Source organism: Lotus japonicus, chromosome 2, assembly GCF_012489685.1.
Source record: "Lotus japonicus ecotype B-129 chromosome 2, LjGifu_v1.2".
Classification (NCBI taxonomy): domain Eukaryota; kingdom Viridiplantae; phylum Streptophyta; class Magnoliopsida; order Fabales; family Fabaceae; genus Lotus; species Lotus japonicus.
Window position 1 is genome coordinate 91691847 of NC_080042.1, and position 18196 is coordinate 91710042.

Below are 18196 nucleotides of genomic sequence, written 5' to 3' on the forward strand. Positions count from 1 at the left end.
ACTACACTACTCTACCATCTATTATATAACATTGATTCATATTCTTTGGACTGTAACACTACACAAAAAAATTATTTTGTGACTACTTTGAATCCTCACATAAGTCATTGCTAAAAAAAGGGTTTGCATTGGTTCTAAACCACTATAAAGAGGTAATTTTTATAGTGGTTCTATTGGAAATTGCTATAAGTTATTTTCATCTCAAAATTACTCTCTCAAGTATGCTAATTATCTTTTCAGATTCCAATTCTTTAACACAACTAGAAATTTCACTTGGATCCTAGATAGCCTTACTTTATCATTAGAAAGCATTGACTCTTTATTCACATTTGCATCTTCAAAATCTTCGGTCTTTTTAATTTAACTTTAATATCATTTTAAACTTTCCAACATTAGCAGAAGAGTTTGAACAGTATTGGTTTGCTTTCAAACCAAATTGGATAAAATTTATAGAAGGAACATTTTTCCAAGAGTCATGAAACAAACAATCCTCCCTGGCGAATCAACAAACAATATATTTGGTGATTTGAATTTCAAGATTTCAAGGTCGTACGACATTTTCTTTCTAACTGAAAATTTAAACAACCAATCAAGTAAAGGCACATGGCCTGGACGAAATTCGTCTCGTGCCAACAATGATTTCTCTTTTTCAAACGTTTTGGAAGAAAACCATAAGCTACATTTTAGCATCATTTTCAACCTTCACAATTTCTGAACCATCATCACAATTTTTTTCTAGAATCATAGTTCTAACAAGTTTGGGAGGAAACCCAAGTGGAACATTTTCTTCAAACTTTGGAAGACATTTTTAACCTTAACATAAGTCTTTCTCTTAAAAATAAAACTTGTTCTTTTACTATTAGTTATTAACTTTTGAGATAAATTTATCACAATTATATATTTTTTTTTTGGTCATTCAGCCTGATTATCATGTTGAGCCCATACAGCCTGATGGGCTCATCAACCCTTTTCACTTTCGCACACGACATACCTACTATTGAGCCCAGACAACCTTTTACTTAACTGGACCCAACTCAAGACTGCCCTGTGTGAAGATGTTTGAATTGGGCTTCGGCCTTGTATTCTTGTGGGCTTCAGCCCCGTCTTTTATAAGACTTACACCTTTGACAAAAAAAAAAAGACTTGAAGATGAGTCTGTTGAGAGAAACTAAAATCAACACCCCTACATCTCACCATCCAATACATACATTGTAACTTCCAAAAAAAATACCATCTGAATTCTTTCAATACCATAATATTAAATTTAGTACATATAATTTATTTTATATTCTGCATTCTAAAATGCGGTACTGAAAATTCTCCTTAACCTTTATTAGAAATTGGGAGGCCTATACTCAACCACAAAAGCTAGTTCAAGAGTTGAAGTTTGCACTATCCTTATAAATGTTATCTATGCTCTATCTCTAGTCAATGTAAGACTTCTAACAACCTTTATCTTTTTTATAACTTTGCAGTACACAAAAAATAAAGGATACATACAATATTTCCGTTTGTGCTGAATCATATTTACTGTGAGTGTTTTTGCTATCGCAAATTAAATTGCTAAGAACTTACCACCTCAAGATAATAGAAACCCACATTAAACACAGGACAATCATAAGCATAGTACATTTGAAAAGATTGCAATCAATTCAATAGGGTCCAATGGTGCTTGTGATCAACTTGTGCAGGTCCAATGGCGATCAATTCTTTGTGAAATTTAGACAATCCCTTTTCAAACACAATTTGTGGCGATTAATTCAAGAATATATTCATAGAGAGCCAATTTGATTGAAATTAAGACAATCCCTTTTTTACCTGTTCGATTCAAAAAGTCCCTATCTTAAGATAATCCAAATTACTGTGTAATCTTTCTCACATTTCTTCTATCATGATTTCCTGTCTTTTGCTTTTCGCCTTCCATTTAAGTTCATATCACATATCTCAATTCTAATCGGCATGCATGCACCAGCTTTGCATTTTAATCCTTCTAAACCCCTTTTTTTTCCCGTCACTTTGCTTCTAAAAGTCCCTATCTAACGTTTTGTAAACGCTAATCAATTATTAATTATTATTTTGTTTATGAAAAATAAGTTCATTTATAATTTTGACGAGAGTGTATTAGGGCTTTTTAATAATTAAATGATACTAGTGTTTTTTACCCGCGCGTTGCACGGGAAATATGTCTATTGTATTTGATATATTAATTAATACTTTAATTATTAAAAATATACTAAACAACGAATGAAATAGAAAAGTCAGAATTGATGAGTAAAGTGGACATAAAGACTTATCTTCTAAGCCCGATTGAGACCAAGAGGAACTCGTTTCACATTTTTTGTAAATATGAAGACGATAACACAAATCATAGATATAAGGAATTATCAACATATTAATCTTAAAAAAAATTAATGTGATAGTAGCACAAATCAGGATTGTGTAAGATATATCATAAAGTATAACATTATTGTGTTTATTCCAACTAAGTAGGGATGACAATGGGTAGGTACTATAGTACCATCTCCATACCCGCGTTTTTAAAAATTACATGTACCCGTCTCCATACTCACGTGGGTAGCAACTCGAAGCTCTCCACCTTTAGACAATTCAATGTCATTATAGGAAGCTATCTATCTTTGCCAAAATCTAAATCTATGGATGACAATGGGTCTCAAAATCATAGGGTTCCCGCAAAAAATATCCACTATGGGTAGGGTAAAAAACCGCTAAATGGGTATGAGGTTGAGTATATATAATTACCCGCAAAAAATAGAGGGTATGGGTGCGGGTATGGGTACTATAGTACCCAACCGGCCCATATCCGCACACACATGTTATCATTATTATTATTATTATTATTATTATTATGATTATTATTATTTGGGAATATATTAACAAATTAACTTAAGCTATAGCTTTCAAACTCACTCTTTTTAAAAAAAAGTTTGGGATATATTAATTAATACTCTAAAAATAAATAATAAATAAATTAAGATAAAATCAAGAAATAAACCACCTAAATCCTAATCAAATCTAAAATTTAAAAATGTATTTTTTTTACTCTAAAAATAAATCAAAAATAAATTAAGATAAAATCAAGAAATAAACAACATAAATCCTAATCAAATCTAAAATTTTAAAATGTATTTTTTTATGAGAATTAATCTAAGAATGACACGTGTTATTTATTTTTTCCCAATTAGTTAAATATTCTGCACCCTAGAAGATTTTCTTTTCCTCAATTCTTTTGCTTTTGATTAAGAAGATAAAAGCAGAAATCCTTAAAGCATATGACATCTTACAATTAGTTGAAGAACAAAATCAATTCATGAAGAAGATTGAAACAGAAACCCAAAATGAAGTCTTGAAGAACAAAATACCCTCTTTCACCAATTTGAAAGGACTGTGGTGAAACAATTGTATTTAGTGTATTTGTGAATCTTGGGGTGGAGCCCTTATGAAACAAAAAATCAAAGGAACATTTAAGTTAAGAGAAACAAAAAATGATGTATTGCCCCATATGTGCGCACCCCAGCAAATTATCTATATATGTAAGAAAAAAACAAAATAATTCTCTCACCCAAAATAATTGTGGTTACTTCACCAATAAACTTATACTAACAATCAATTTAAATTGAACTTAAGGAAATATATAGAGTAAAGTAAGATAAGTCACCCAATTGGCATACTAAAACATGAGTATATGCAAAACTAATGAGTTTGAGGAAAACATGAACCAACCTTAAGAATGAGCTAACCACACTCATGAAGATTAAATGTGAGCTCTTCATATGCTTTCATCAATTTGACTGACCTGTGCATCATTAAAAAAAAAATTAGTAAGTTGTGCATCATTCACATACAGTGCAAATAATATGCTTATACACACAGCTCAAACATGATGAATAAAAACGTGCAAAATTTGAGAAATGAATATAAATTCGGGCTATCCTAAGTTTCGTAAATTTCTATAAATTATACCAAAATCTGGTTTAGAATGGCTTCAAACGCATGGATTTCTACAAACTATACTAAAATCTGGTTTAAAAAAATACAAAAGCGGAAGTAGAACAATAGAAAAAATATTACGTCTTCAACAATGATTCGTTAAAGGGTCTATGCAAAGATTTGTAAACTTTTGGATCAAAACACACAAAATATGTGAAATTTAAGAATCCAGGATTGAATTACGAACAAAGGATAAACTGAAATAGCACAAACCATCAATCACAACATGATAAACTCTTCTTCACGTAACATCATCTTACGGCATACCTCTGTCGTGATCGCGACATGTGGCAGGGGTAGAAATAGCAGCTATCAAATCTCTGCGTGTCCATGGTAGCTTTGTGGACCCTCAGCACCAAATCAACTCCCTTTTCTTAGAATTAGTATTAAATAAATAATAAGATAAATTAAGATAAAATCAAGAAATAAACAACCGAAATCCTAATCAAATCTAAACTTTAAAAAGATACTAAATAAAGATAGATAAAAACTACCAAAATCTAGCAAATCACAATAAAAAACTCATAAAATCCTGAATTAAATAAAAATATGAAAATTCAATAAAAATACCATAAAAATTCATTTATACTCTAAATGTAACTAAAAAATAAAATAAAATATTTCATGAAATTAAAATTAAATAAATAATAAATAAAAACTATCAAAATCTAGCAAATCACAATAAAAACTCATAAAATCCTGCATTAATTAAAAATTCAAAAATTCAATAAAAATTAATTATTATACTCTATAAATAAATGTAAAATAAAATAAAATATTTCCTGGAAGTAAAATTAAATAAATAATAAGATAAAATTAAGAAATAAACAACCTAAATTCTAATCAAATCTAAAATTTAAAAATGTACTAAATAAAGATAGATAAAAACTACCAAGTCTAGCAAATCACAATAAAAACTCATAAAATCCTGAATTAATTAAAAATCTGAAAATTTAAGAAAATTTAATTAATATACTCTAAAAGTGAATCTAAAATAAAGTAAAGTATTTTCTGGATTTAAAATAAATGATAAGATAAATTAAAATAAAATTAAGAAATAAACAACCTAAATCCCAATCAAATATAATATTAAATCTAATATTAAAAAGAGTTTAATGGAGGTGCACTGACAGTGTAAAACCTCTTTACACCTGCAACCAATAATATTTCTTGATTTTGCCACATCAGATTTAGTTTTTAAAATAATTTTATTTAACTAAAATTGAAAAAAATGTAAAATTGACCCAGAACACACCCGTTTTCTCACTACCAAAACCTACACTCTAATTCCATGTTCTGACGATTTAGTTTTTCGTTGTCGAACGGCTTGATATCCAAATTGGAGAATAGGTCAATAATGGTGGTAACGCTATCTAAATCCATTTCTTCTCAATTTACCTATTTCTAATTCATCGTTTGAGAGGTTCCTGTTTAGGTGGGAATTAATTAGGAATATGATTGTTTTTTGGGGATGTTTTATTTATATAGAAGGGAGGAACCGAAGAAGATTGTGCAGGAGGATGCACCAGACAGTTCAGCCAAGATCGCAAGGTTACCACGACGGTGAAAATATTGAATGCGTACGGCGGCCATGGAAAACTAATTCGTGAGGGCAGGAAATTAGACTGCAGGTTTTGGTAGTGCAGACAAAACATTTTAAAAACTAAATCTGATGTGGCAAAATCAAGAAATATTATTGGTTGCATGTGTAAAGAGGTTTTACATTGTCAGTGCACCTCCATTAAACTCTATTAAAAATAGTATTAAATAAAGATAGATAAAAACTAACAAAATCTAGCAAATCACAATAAAAACTCATAAAATCCTGAATTAATAAAAAATTCAAAAATTCAATAAAAATTAATCAATTTATTCTAAAAATAAATTTAAAATAAATTAAAAGACCAAATCTTATCTTTTAAAATAATATCAATCAATTATTTTAGAATATATAAAATTAAAACATATATCAATTGAAAATTATATCTTCTAAAATAATATCAATTAATTAGGTTAGAATATATAAAATTAAAATATATATCAATTGAAAATTATATCCTCTAACAAATTGACACGTGGAATAATTTTTATGAGAATTAATCTGGGAGCGACTCACTAACTTGGCCTGTGGGAGCGACCCGTCATGCTAGAAGTTATTCTTTTCTAATATATATAGATATAGATTTTTAATTGGGTCTGAATATCTGTAATTTAATTGGTGGGCCGTAATTTTGAAGAAAGTGTGGGCCGTAACCCTAGCCCATGATAGGTATGGACTAGGGTTATAACAAGTTTAATTAGCTAGGTCCCCTCAATAACTATTAAATCAGAAAATTAACTACCCCACAACCTACCTCATTGAGAGTTGTGAAAGAGTGTGTGATATATAAAGGAAATTCTAATCTCTTTCCGTCACTTGATTGCTGCAAGAAAGCTTTCATAGAAGATCACTCAATCCTTCTTCCGCTTGTGATTTGACAGGTACGCAATCTAACGATGTTCTATAATCATATGCGCATACATACATATAATACATATAGCTAGCATTCTATCGGTGTTCTAAAATTGTATTGTACATACATATAGCAAATAATACATCAGTATCATACTTTAGCAAGAACATCCGAAAACGTATTGTTGACGGGTTCCATATAGTTATGAGAAGTTGAACCATATATCATCGTCGTATTGAGTGAAAAGGCCCATCATCATCATCGTTTTCTTTACGCGACAAGACACCTTAATCACCTCAACTTCCCAAACTTTCAACTCACGCACCACCTTGTTGGCGCGTCCCAGAAAACAACTACACCACCACCCTCTTCTGTTCTGTCCTTATTCTAATTTCTCTTCCAAGTTCCAACATGCATGCTCCTCATTCTCATTTGTCACTCACTTGTTAAGGTGATTTATGTTGCAGTTAGTTGAGTCTTCACTGATTAATTTCTCCCCTGCTTGTTTACATCAACTTCCTGGGTTTTCTCCTTTTTTATTTTCTTATTTCAACTCATCTTTGCCTCACGTATTTGGCGGGTCTCATTATATTTGAGTATTATATTATATTATGTATAAATATTAAATAAAGGAGAATCCCTTTTTTTTTTAACGTAAGGAGAATCTGAGTATTAGGATCCATATTCAGATTAGGAATATTTTTATTTTCCTAAAGATTAGGAATATTTTCCTATATAACCACAAAAAAAAAACTCAAATTAGGAAATATTTGTGATACGTGATTAGGAAACTGTTAAATTAGCATTATATTATTAAAATAAGAATACACTGGAAACAAATCTAAATGATTCTTTTTTTTTAACGAACGAATCTAAATTATTCTATATTCCTATTTTTATAGGATTGAGATCTTTTATCCCTCTTTCAAAGAAAAAAAATCTTCTATCCCTAAATATATACTATCTTATTTTCGGTTTCAATAAATGAAATTATGTCATATATCAATTAAAACAAATAAATGGATATGACATTTATTATTTTAGGAAAATATTTTTAATTGATATGATATAATCTTCTTTTTGTTTTTTAAAAAAATGGTACAATCTTCTTAATGAGGCAGAAAATGAGATACTATCTAAAAACAGAACATTTGATCCATTTTTATAATATAATAATGTCAATTACATATTGTTCCTTCTAAGAATATATATTTTCCCTTATAGTCATATTCTCCTATAATAATAAATAATCATAAAAATAATGGAGTACTATTGGTTTTCTTTGTAGTCTGGTTGCTGTGGAAGTTGGTCGTTGTCTTGTTGCTTTCGTTAGATCGAGTCCAAATGGCGGAAAAGTATGAGATATTGAAGGACATTGGTTCAGGGAACTTCGGAGTGGCCAAGTTGGCCCAAAACAAAGAAACAAAGGAGCTTGTAGCGGTGAAATACATCCAGAGGGGGGAAAAGGTTCATCTTTTATTGTGATGTCTAAAATTTACTATTGATTTTTTTATAGACAAATGTTAATTGTTAGTAATGTTAGTAAATTTGTTTCATCCATTTTTTTCTTTATTTCTTCTGAAAGAGTTATATTTGTGGTATCAGATTGATGAGTGTGTTCAAAGAGAAATTGTGAACCATCGATCCTTGAGGCATCCCCATATAATCCGCTTTAAAGAGGTAACTCTTATTACCTTCTACCTTTATTTGGTGTGGGAAAGATTAAACATGATGTGTTTTATTCAAAGTTTCAGAAGCTATATACAACAAATTTCGCATCTTTTTTACAGGTATTTCTGACCCCTACTCATTTATGCATTGTCCTGGAGTATGCTGCTGGTGGTGAACTCTTCGATAGGATATGCTCCGGTGGTCGAGTGAGTGAAGATGAGGTTGTGAAGTTTATATATATATGTCAAGATAGATCATAGATATGTAGTTCTTCTATATGCATAAATTACCTTGTGGTTGTTCTAATGAATTCTTGATATTACAGGCAAGATATTTCTTCCAGCAACTAATATCTGGAGTTAGCTACTGTCATTCCAAGGTATTTTATAATATGCACTCCGAATCACTCTTTTGTTATTCATTGAAAATTGTCTAATATCATCTCATTCATCTCACTGCAGCAAATTTGCCATAGAGATTTGAAATTGGAAAACACTCTATTGGATGGAAGTCGTCTAGCTCCAAGAGTTAAAATTTGTGACTTTGGTTTCTCCAAGGTTGATATTAACATCTCAGCTAAATCAACTTTTACAGAAGTAGTGCTTTCATATATTTGTTTGTTAACTTTTGCATTTAATTTAATATTTTGCAGTCTGCTTTATTGCACTCTCAACCCAAATCAGCAGTAGGAACTCCAGCATACGTTTCTCCAGAGGTTTTGTCACCAAAGGAGTATGATGGAAAGGTATTGTCATTTGTGCCTATAATCTTCTTATTTCATTATTCATCACACAATCCACAAATACTTGATTTCGTTCACAAATTGGCAATTCTGTAGATTGCAGATATTTGGTCTTGTGGTGTGACTCTTTATGTCATGTTAGTTGGATCATACCCATTTGACGATCCAGCAGATCCTTTAAATTTTAGTAAGAGTATTGCGGTGAGCTCTTACTTGAATTTAAACTTCTATCATGATTAATACCTTTGATCTATAGCAGGAAGTTTAAACTCTGGTTATCTTGTTTGCAGAGAATAAAGAGTGTTCAGTACTCCATACCTGACCATATATACATTTCTGCAGAGTGTAGGAATCTACTCTCTCGTATTTTTGATGCAAATCCTGCCACTGTAAGTATTACTAATTCTCTCAAACCATAGGATTGATATGAGTACTCTAGTTAAACAAGCTATATGAAAATACATTGTTCATGTTAATACTACAATTGATATGATGCCTTGATATTTAAGACTACCTAATAAGTGGTTTGGTCTTTCAAACTAATTACTTGTCATTCTTGTCAAAGAGGATCAGCATCTCAGAGATAAAACAGCTCCCATGGTTTCGGAAGAATTTGCCTAGAGAGATAATTGAGGCTGATAGAAGAAGTGGTGAGGAAGCAGAAAAGGAGCAACCAAGCCAAAGTGTGGAAGAAATCATGCGGATCGTACAAGAGGCAAAGACATCAGGATCTGAAAGCAAAGATAGTGAGGATGAAGCTGAGGAAGCTTGGACAGGCTCATCTGATGTTGTGGAGATTGATTTCTTAAGCAAGTTTGTGTGATCCTAGGCTGTAAAGAATTTTTGGATACTGATTACAAAAACCTTATGCATTCGTCACCTTTTGCACTTGAAACAAATTAAGTTAAGCATAGTTCTAATTGGATAGAATGGTTTTAATTCTGTTTTAGATTTTATTTAGAGGGGTCTATACTTTTGCTCACTTGAGAGAGTTTTGTTCTCAAGTTGTTTTACTATTAGATAAATTTTGCTGTTCGAAAAAAAAAGTTTAGCAGAGTTGGAACAAGTTTTATTTCCACTTTCAAATTTTTTTTTATTTATTTAAATGAGTCAAGTAAAGTTTGTGTTATTCGTGAAAGTCAATTTTTTTTTTGAAATTGTTAAAAGTCAAATTAAAACTTCACTAAAGCATCATCACTATACTTCGGATTCAGAACCTACGAGGTCCAACAAACTGCTAGCAGTGTAAATACCTTGGTATTAAAAAATACTTATACTTCACAATAAACTTACTTCATTATTTAAGCATGGTTAAAATCTTGGAAGTGTAATTTTTGTTTAATTTGTTTCTGAATTGAATTGAAAGTGTAACCCACCGAACAAAATTACACTTCTGGAATTTATAGGTATCGATTAACAAAAATAAAATATACTTACTCGATTAATAGGTCAACCAAAAATGCATTCACAACTTAAATTAAGTTAAATAATCAAATCATAAACACTATGAATTGACTGATGACACAAGTAAAAAATCTACTACATGATGTAGATATCAATTAACAGACTAAAAATGACTCTAAATGATTAACAAATCAATGAGAAGCTATTGTATAAATCAAATTAAGTCAAGTAACGGATTATTCTCAATCAAAACTTACAAGGTTTTTTTTTTGGGTTTAACTTACAAGGTTTTTTTTTTTGACAAAAACTTACAAGGTTAAATCTTAGACATATGATTGTTTAAAAAAAAAAATCTTATACATATGATTGTGTAAAAGAAAATTACAATATGTTTGATTACCATTTAACCATACAATCTCTACATCACTCATCGTCCAGTCTACACCACCCACTATTTAACCATACAATCTAAAGTTTTTTTTTTGATTGTACAATCTAAAGTTTTTAAAAGAAAAGAAGAGAAAATTGATCAGAATTGCTTTGAAAAAATGAATTTGAAAGCGGTTTCTGGTTTGAAGTTTTAAAACTATTCTGGTTTTGAAGTATTAATCTCTAAGATTATTTTTGCAGGACTATATTACGAAAAATTGGATCAGATTGGTGAGTTCAATCGATGGATTTGGGAACTAGTCAATTGAGTGATGAATCGTATCAATTTTTTTTATTAATGACAATAATCACATTACATTTTTTCCTATTTCATATGAATCCAATATATACGATCTCAAATGTTATTCACAGTTACTACAAATACTCCTAAAATGTTTTACATGAATTTCATGCCTAAATTACCTCTTACATTAATCCTAATATTTTGGGATAGTTGTATAATGATATACTCCTGTATAATATCTCCATATCGCGATATTATGAAATTACAACATATCAATTACTATATACTATCCACTAATATCACAATTACATTTAACATCTCAGTAATATATCACAAAATCTCATCGATAGTATGTCAGCACCACTATGTTACCCTATCTCATCAGGGGCGTATCCAGGATTTTCTTGTAGGGGGCGAAATATAAAACTAAAAAAATCTTCATTAAATATTATATAAATTTTAAATAATAAAAATTTATTTAAATACAACTCTTCATTCTTTCATAGTACTAAATTTATCTGTTATTGTATCAATAGAGATTTTTTCAACAAATTCTCTCCGATATATACAATTAATAAATTTATGAGAAAATCGTCTTCAATTTTGTTGTGAAGCCGAGTCTTAACAACTTTCATTGCAGAAAAATAAAAGATCACTCTAAAGATGTTGTTGAAACAGGGAGTATCAAACAAGACGTATCAATCTATTAACAAATGAAAATATTGTTGCTTTTCAAATTTCAACTAACTTCTTGTAAAACTCGGATAAACTGGAAATTTTTCCTAAATTAGGATCTCGGGAAACATCTGAATGATAAAGTTTCATTTGGAACGGCAAATTTCTTCTTTCTAGCTTGAAAAATACCTATAGTCGATGAACATTTCAAAATTCTTGGGGGGGCGATGGCCCCTGTCTGCCCCTACCTAGATACGCCCCTGTATCTCATCAAATGAACAATTATGTAAGAGAAATTATATTTATGAAATATATTTCATATGTAATTAGGAAATTATGAAATCAACATTATATTACTTAAATGGTTTCCCTTTCTATTCCTTAGGGTCCGTTTGTTTGTTTTGTAATTTTCCGATGAAAAAAAAAATATAAGGTAACTCAGATTAGGAAATATATGTGATGTGTAATTAGGAAATTATGAAATTAGTATTATAGTGTTAAAAAAAGAAAAATATGGAAACTAATCTTAAGTTACCATATATTTCTATTTTAATGCTAATTTTAATTTTATAGTATCCTAATTAGTAATTACATATCACATATATTTTCTAATTCTAGTGTAGATATAGTTTCCCCGAAAAATCATTTATTGGGAAAAACTGCCTTAATTTCTTCAACGAGTATTAGTTCTCTTTTTAGCCTGTGCAGTGGCTGTGGAACTTTTGTTTAGTCTTGTTGCCCAACATTGTTGCCTTTGTGAGATCAAAGTCCATATGGAGGAACGATATGAGCCATTGAAGGACATTGGTTCCGGGAGCTTTGGAGTGGCCAAGCTTGCCAAAGATAAGGAAACAGGGGAGCTTGTTGCAGTCAAGTACATAGAGAGGGGGGAGAAGGTTGTTTATGTTGATACTTTATACCATTTTTTTTCTTCATTAATTCATTTTCTTTTTCTGGTTTTCCATTCATCAGTAATGTCATAAAAGAGTTTATTATATTGTGAGTGTTTGTATTTAAGTTTAAGTTGTTAAAAACACATTCATTTCAATAATCATATAACTTTTTGGTTGTGTTCTTTTTCTGGCTTAATTAGCTTACATCACCAGATTCACCATTTCCTTTTATAATAATCTCTTTCAGTTTCTTTCTTCTCAGCAAGTTATGTTTGTTGTATCAGATTGATGAGAGTGTTAAGAGGGAGATAGTCAACCACCGCTCTCTAAGGCATCATCCAAACATTATTGGGTTCAAAGAGGTAATAAGAGTTTATTTGAGCTGTCATTACATGTTATTGACTGACTCAAAGAAATGCAGGTATAACCTTAATATGCTAAAAGATAGAAGGTTTGTTGCAAGCACTCTGGCTTCTGGAATTATTACTATAACAAATGAGTTCATAAGAATTAGTATTGAGTTTTTGCATTTTATTGTTGTGATGTGTGTGTGCCTGTTCTTTGGTGTGGGCTAAGATCAAACATGAGTGTTTTATGCAGAGTTTCAGAAGCTATATACAACAAATTTAGAATGTCAGGTCTTTTTTGCAGGTATTTCTTACCCCTACTCATTTAGCTATTGTCCTGGAGTATGCTGGTGGTGGTGAACTCCTTCAAAGGATACGCAAAGCTGGTCGATTTAGTGAAGATGAGGTTGTGAAGTTTATATTTAGATAAATAGATAGATCATAGATAGATATTAGTCCCTCTATATGTATAAATTACCTTGTGGTTGTTCTGATGAATTCCTGATATTACAGGCAAGATTTTTCTTCCAGCAACTAATAAATGGAGTTAGCTACTGTCATTCCATGGTATTGTATATAATATGCACTTAGAATTACTCTTTTGTTATTCATTTAAAATTTTGTCTCATATCTTCTCATGTATCCTAATGCAGCAAATTTGCCATAGAGATCTGAAATTGAAGAACACTCTATTGGACGAAAATCCAGCTCCTAGACTTAAAATTTGTGACTTTGGTTTCTCCAAGGTTAACAATAACATCTCAGCTAAATGAATCTTTATGGAATTCGTTTGCTAACTTTCACATTTTCACTTTAATATTTTGCAGTCCGCTTTACTGCACTCTCAACCTAAATCAAGAGTTGGAACTCCTGCATACTTTGCTCCAGAGGTTTTGTCACAAAAGGAGTATGATGGAAAGGTATTTTGATTTGTTCCAATTAATCATGTCATGTCACAGAATGTGGTAAGTGGCAGCCATGGTTTGACCATGGAAAACCATAATATCACATAAAGTAAACAACTATTATTCATCACATAGTCCACACCTATACTCGATTTCGTTCTCATATTGGCAATTCTGTAGATTGCAGATGTTTGGTCATGTGGTGTGGTTCTTTATGTCATGTTAGTAGGATCATACCCATTTGAAGATCCAGAAGATCCTAGAAATTTCAGAGAGAGTATTAGGGTGAGCTCTTATATTACTTGACTTAAAAGTTCAACTTCCATTATGATTCAAACCTTTGATCTATAGCAGGAAGTAATCTCTGATTATCTTTTTGACAGAGAATAGAGAGTGTTCAATACTCCATACCTGACTATGTACGCGTTTCTGCAGAGTGTAGGCATCTTCTCACTCATATTTTTGTTGCCAATCCTGCCGAGGTAATTAAGTATTACTAATTCTCCCAATTCAAGGTGATAGGACCGATATTACTAATTCATATTGATACTCATAGCATGTTTAGTTTCACGATTTGCATTGAATCCAAAACACGTTTACTTGGAAGCTAAGACATTTCACCGCTGAACTGAACATGCTATTAATAGACACTAATGGCCCTAACCTCAATTCATATTTCACCTTAAAAGTGTCAAACACTCAAACTAAAGATAGGTTAGATAGCTTCTAGTAAACATGTTAGAATAAATCGAATGGAATATAATATATGAGTTCTTTTTTATGTGTGCACACTGCTACATATGAAAAGTAGAGCAGAACACTACATGGTACTAAAAGTGATACATTTAGATTTCATTTTTTTTTTTGTTACTGAAGAAAACATGACAAATTAGCTGTTTTACATGATGATGATACTGAAATGCTTAAGACTGTACCTAAGTGGTTACTGGTTTGATTTTGGAACAGTTTAAGTGGAAGTAGTTCTTGTATACTGAGAATCTCCCTATATTTTTCAAACTAATTATTTCTCATCCTTGTCATAGAGGATCACCATCTCAGAGATAAAGCAACACCCTTGGTTTCAGAAGAACTTGGCTAGAGAGATGATTGAGGCTGGTAAAAAAGGTGGTGATGAAACACAAGAGGACCAACCAAGCCAAAGTGTGGAAGAAATCATGAGAATCATACAAGAGGCAAAGACACCAGGACTAAAAACCAAAGGTGGTGAGAATGCTGGCACATGCTCATCTAATGCTGTGGATGTTGATGTGGCTGGAAAAGAAGTTGATGTTAGTGGAAGGGGCAGAGCCAGGAATTTACAGCAAGGGGGGCCGAGATCAAATAGCATATAGGGAAGGGATCAACTTACACCTAGGTCTTACACTAGTAATGTTACACCCTGAATAACTTTTTTCCGGATTATTGAATCTTGAAATACATTATTTGATTGAAAGCTACAATCACATAGGTCATTTCTAATAAATTTTTTCATAAATCCAAAATATTTTTGTATGTGATCTACGTCAAGATAAACGTCATATATACAATTTTCTTTAAAAAAAAACGTCATATATACAATTTAATATATATGAAAATAAGAACTATTTGATTATGAGTTTTTAAAATTTTGCAAGCTTCAGCTCAAATAATCAGTTGGATTGAAAAAAAAAAACATATTTATCTAAAGTTATTAACGATATAAGTTTACTAACGTAACAAATGGATGTAAGTTGATTTCTTTCCATATATTCCTTTATATATTGAATGGTTTTCAAAGAAAAAACAATTTTTGCATATCAAACTCTCGCAAGTATCATTTATTATTACTTAACACTAGTGTTCTTTCTCCGTGCGTTGCACGGCGATTAAATTTATTGTAAAAATGAATCAGTAGAAATATGTTTTAACTTAGTTTAGGCTCTTTTCAGTAAGTAGAACAGAGATGGAACCGAACATATGTTACAAACATGTAGATGAAGACCACAGTAAATATTTTAATTTGATTAGGTTGTATAGACCTCACAATGGCAACACTTGAATAGTAATAAGAACTCAGTTTTTAAGGAATGCATTACATTGAAATTGAAATAAGTTAAACATAACAATAACAACAACATGAACCCTTATTAGAAGTTGTAGTCCATGATTAATGATAAAAACTTAATAACCAATCATATTGTTAATCAAGCATATTTGAGCTATAGAACCTACAAAGGAAAAAATTTATATAAGAGTAATAATCAATAACCAATACAAATATAAATTGTGTATAATTTAAAAATGTTAAACAAACCTTATAGAAACGCCAACAAACCTTATATCTTGTAGTTAATGATCATACTTTAAAAAGAGATAAGAAAATAATTATTTTTTTTATTTGTGTAGCCCATTAAGTTATTGAGCGAAGACAAATCATTCATCTAAATGTAAACCTGTATTTTTCCAACTGAACCCACCCCATAAGTGGGTTGAGCTAAGCACACTCACAACCTGAGTCCATTTTGGTCGACCTAATTACTACTCCACCTCAATTATAATATTTTTAAATATTACTTAAGTTTCCATGCATTGAATTATTACTTAAATTTCTAAAAGTAACTTAACATCACATAATTGATTATTGGAATTGGGTCACAACCTACCCAAAGAATTAATAAACAAAACAACTTTTCATAATACAAATGAAAAAGGAATTATGTCTTCCATATTTCAGACCATGCAACCTAAATATCTCCACAGATACTTCATGGAGATGATGTTGTCGTGCATTTGTCGAGATTTATTAACAAAATAAGTGCAGTTATTTTGTTCACGTTCAGACGATAGCTAGGAGCGCTACTTGATCATGAGAGGTTCTTCAAAGAGTTGGTCGATACAAAATTCTGGTTGGCTCCATTCCAGCACATATCTATTGGAATTTCCTACATCAGTAAAAAAAACAACATTATAACATAGACTAAAAAAATTCTCATAAAAATATATATTTTTCCGTTGAACAATTTTAGTGGTCGAGGTACCTGGGTAATTTTACCCTGCTGCAGAAAGGTCGATCAATTCGGACGACCTTCTCAACTTTCTAAGGATTGTGAACTCTTGTACTCGTCCAACCTTACTCAAAACACTGATTATATCTAAAATATCCAGATATCAGAAATTGTTAATATAGTGCGAATAATATAACTACAAAATAATTAACAAAGACTCACTGATAGTGGACGTATCCTCCCGAAAGTTGAGTTCAAAAAGATGAGTGTTTGATGGGTAATATTCAGAATTTTCAAAACTAATAGTTGGTGGGAATTGGAAGGACTGATAAAGTTGAAGAATAACATGAGGTGATTTATATAGAAATTTCAGAATTAGGGTTACTTCTCAATGCAAGTTAAGAAAATGTAGGAAAATTAGGGTATTATGAATGGTATTTGAAATTAGCCGGCACAAATTTTTTTTTTCAACCAAAATTTCAATCGTACGCTTATAGTGACTTTTAATAGCATGAGGTGATTTACCACTCAAAATAGGAAATTCAATCAATTCCAGGGTAATTTTTTCTTCATAAGAATGGAATGTATCAAACATGATATTAAAATACTACCCCGTGCGTTACAAATCATGATATTAAATAGTGATTCCATTTATTAAAATATTACAAACGCACGGTTCACTTATAATTATTATGAATGATAGGTCAATATATCTCATTTATGAAAATGATTAATTATAGGAAATGTGTTATTTAACTGAGAAACGCATTGATTTTAAAAAAAATTGAGAAACACGTTGTTGACGGTCCTCGCACAGGTAATCAGTAATTATAGGAAATTCGAAACTATTTCGAATATTTTTGAAAAATAGTAATTCTATTTAAACACATGGATCTTGTGGTGCAAAACAAAAATTATTTGTAATTAAATAGTTGAAATAGTCAAAATGTTAATTAGCCATTAATGTGGATATTTTATGTTAGCAATTAATGAATGACTAAAAAAATAATAATAAAAAATCAGCATTCAGTAAGCTTTCAATAATGGGCCTCCATATAAAACTGAAATAAAAATGAGCTTTGTAATGTTTTGGTCCAAATCAATAAGACGGTGACACTTGTCAGGCAAAGAGAGAGATTGGATGAAAGTAATTCTTGGAGTGCCAAATCAGCAAGGTGGGTCTCACAACCTTTCCTCTTTTCTAAAGTATATAGATTCATACAGCGCATGCATAATCTTCGCCAGAGGCGCGTGATTGGTAATATTCCAACTTGTTCACTATTTATAGATAAAATAATTTCCTTCACGTTAAAATTCCAAACAATTTAATTTGAGATCAATGCACACTAAAGTGTTATCGCAATTCCAACATACTAGGTGTTATGAAGGTTAAATATGCAACTCGTGAAGATCAAATTTTTGATTTATGAATTCAAGTAGT

The 18196-nt window shown here is 30.8% G+C and overlaps 2 protein-coding genes across 2 annotated transcripts; both read left to right on the forward strand.

Annotated features, from left to right (window-relative positions):
• Positions 1-7773: 7773 nt before the first annotated feature.
• On the forward strand, positions 7774-9908 carry LOC130735869 (serine/threonine-protein kinase SRK2A-like). Its single transcript, XM_057587744.1, has 9 exons — positions 7774-7928; positions 8067-8141; positions 8252-8353; positions 8458-8511; positions 8594-8689; positions 8785-8877; positions 8971-9075; positions 9165-9263; positions 9440-9908. Exons 1-9 carry the CDS (start codon positions 7806-7808, stop codon positions 9695-9697), a joined length of 1005 nt encoding a protein of 334 aa, XP_057443727.1. The 5' UTR covers positions 7774-7805; the 3' UTR covers positions 9698-9908.
• Positions 9909-12396: 2488 nt separating this feature from the next.
• LOC130737285 (serine/threonine-protein kinase SAPK3-like) lies at positions 12397-15123 on the forward strand. Its single transcript, XM_057589037.1, has 9 exons — positions 12397-12522; positions 12804-12881; positions 13171-13272; positions 13380-13433; positions 13520-13612; positions 13694-13786; positions 13952-14056; positions 14155-14253; positions 14815-15123. Exons 1-9 carry the CDS (start codon positions 12400-12402, stop codon positions 15121-15123), a joined length of 1056 nt encoding a protein of 351 aa, XP_057445020.1. The 5' UTR covers positions 12397-12399.
• Positions 15124-18196: the final 3073 nt, after the last annotated feature.

What these genes read in the sequence shown, in the direction of transcription:
- LOC130737285 (XM_057589037.1), top strand. Translation starts at nt 12,400, where the DNA reads ATGGAGGAACGATATGAGCCATTGAAGGACATTGGTTCCGGGAGCTTT. An exon ending in GTCGATTTAGTGAAGATGAG is followed by an intron (nt 13,273 to 13,379) that starts GTTGTGAAGTTT and finishes CTGATATTACAG; the next exon opens with GCAAGATTTTTCTTCCAGCA. An exon ending in AAAAGGAGTATGATGGAAAG is followed by an intron (nt 13,787 to 13,951) that starts GTATTTTGATTT and finishes GCAATTCTGTAG; the next exon opens with ATTGCAGATGTTTGGTCATG.
- LOC130735869 (XM_057587744.1), top strand. Translation starts at nt 7,806, where the DNA reads ATGGCGGAAAAGTATGAGATATTGAAGGACATTGGTTCAGGGAACTTC. An exon ending in ACATCCAGAGGGGGGAAAAG is followed by an intron (nt 7,929 to 8,066) that starts GTTCATCTTTTA and finishes TTGTGGTATCAG; the next exon opens with ATTGATGAGTGTGTTCAAAG. An exon ending in ATATAATCCGCTTTAAAGAG is followed by an intron (nt 8,142 to 8,251) that starts GTAACTCTTATT and finishes TCTTTTTTACAG; the next exon opens with GTATTTCTGACCCCTACTCA.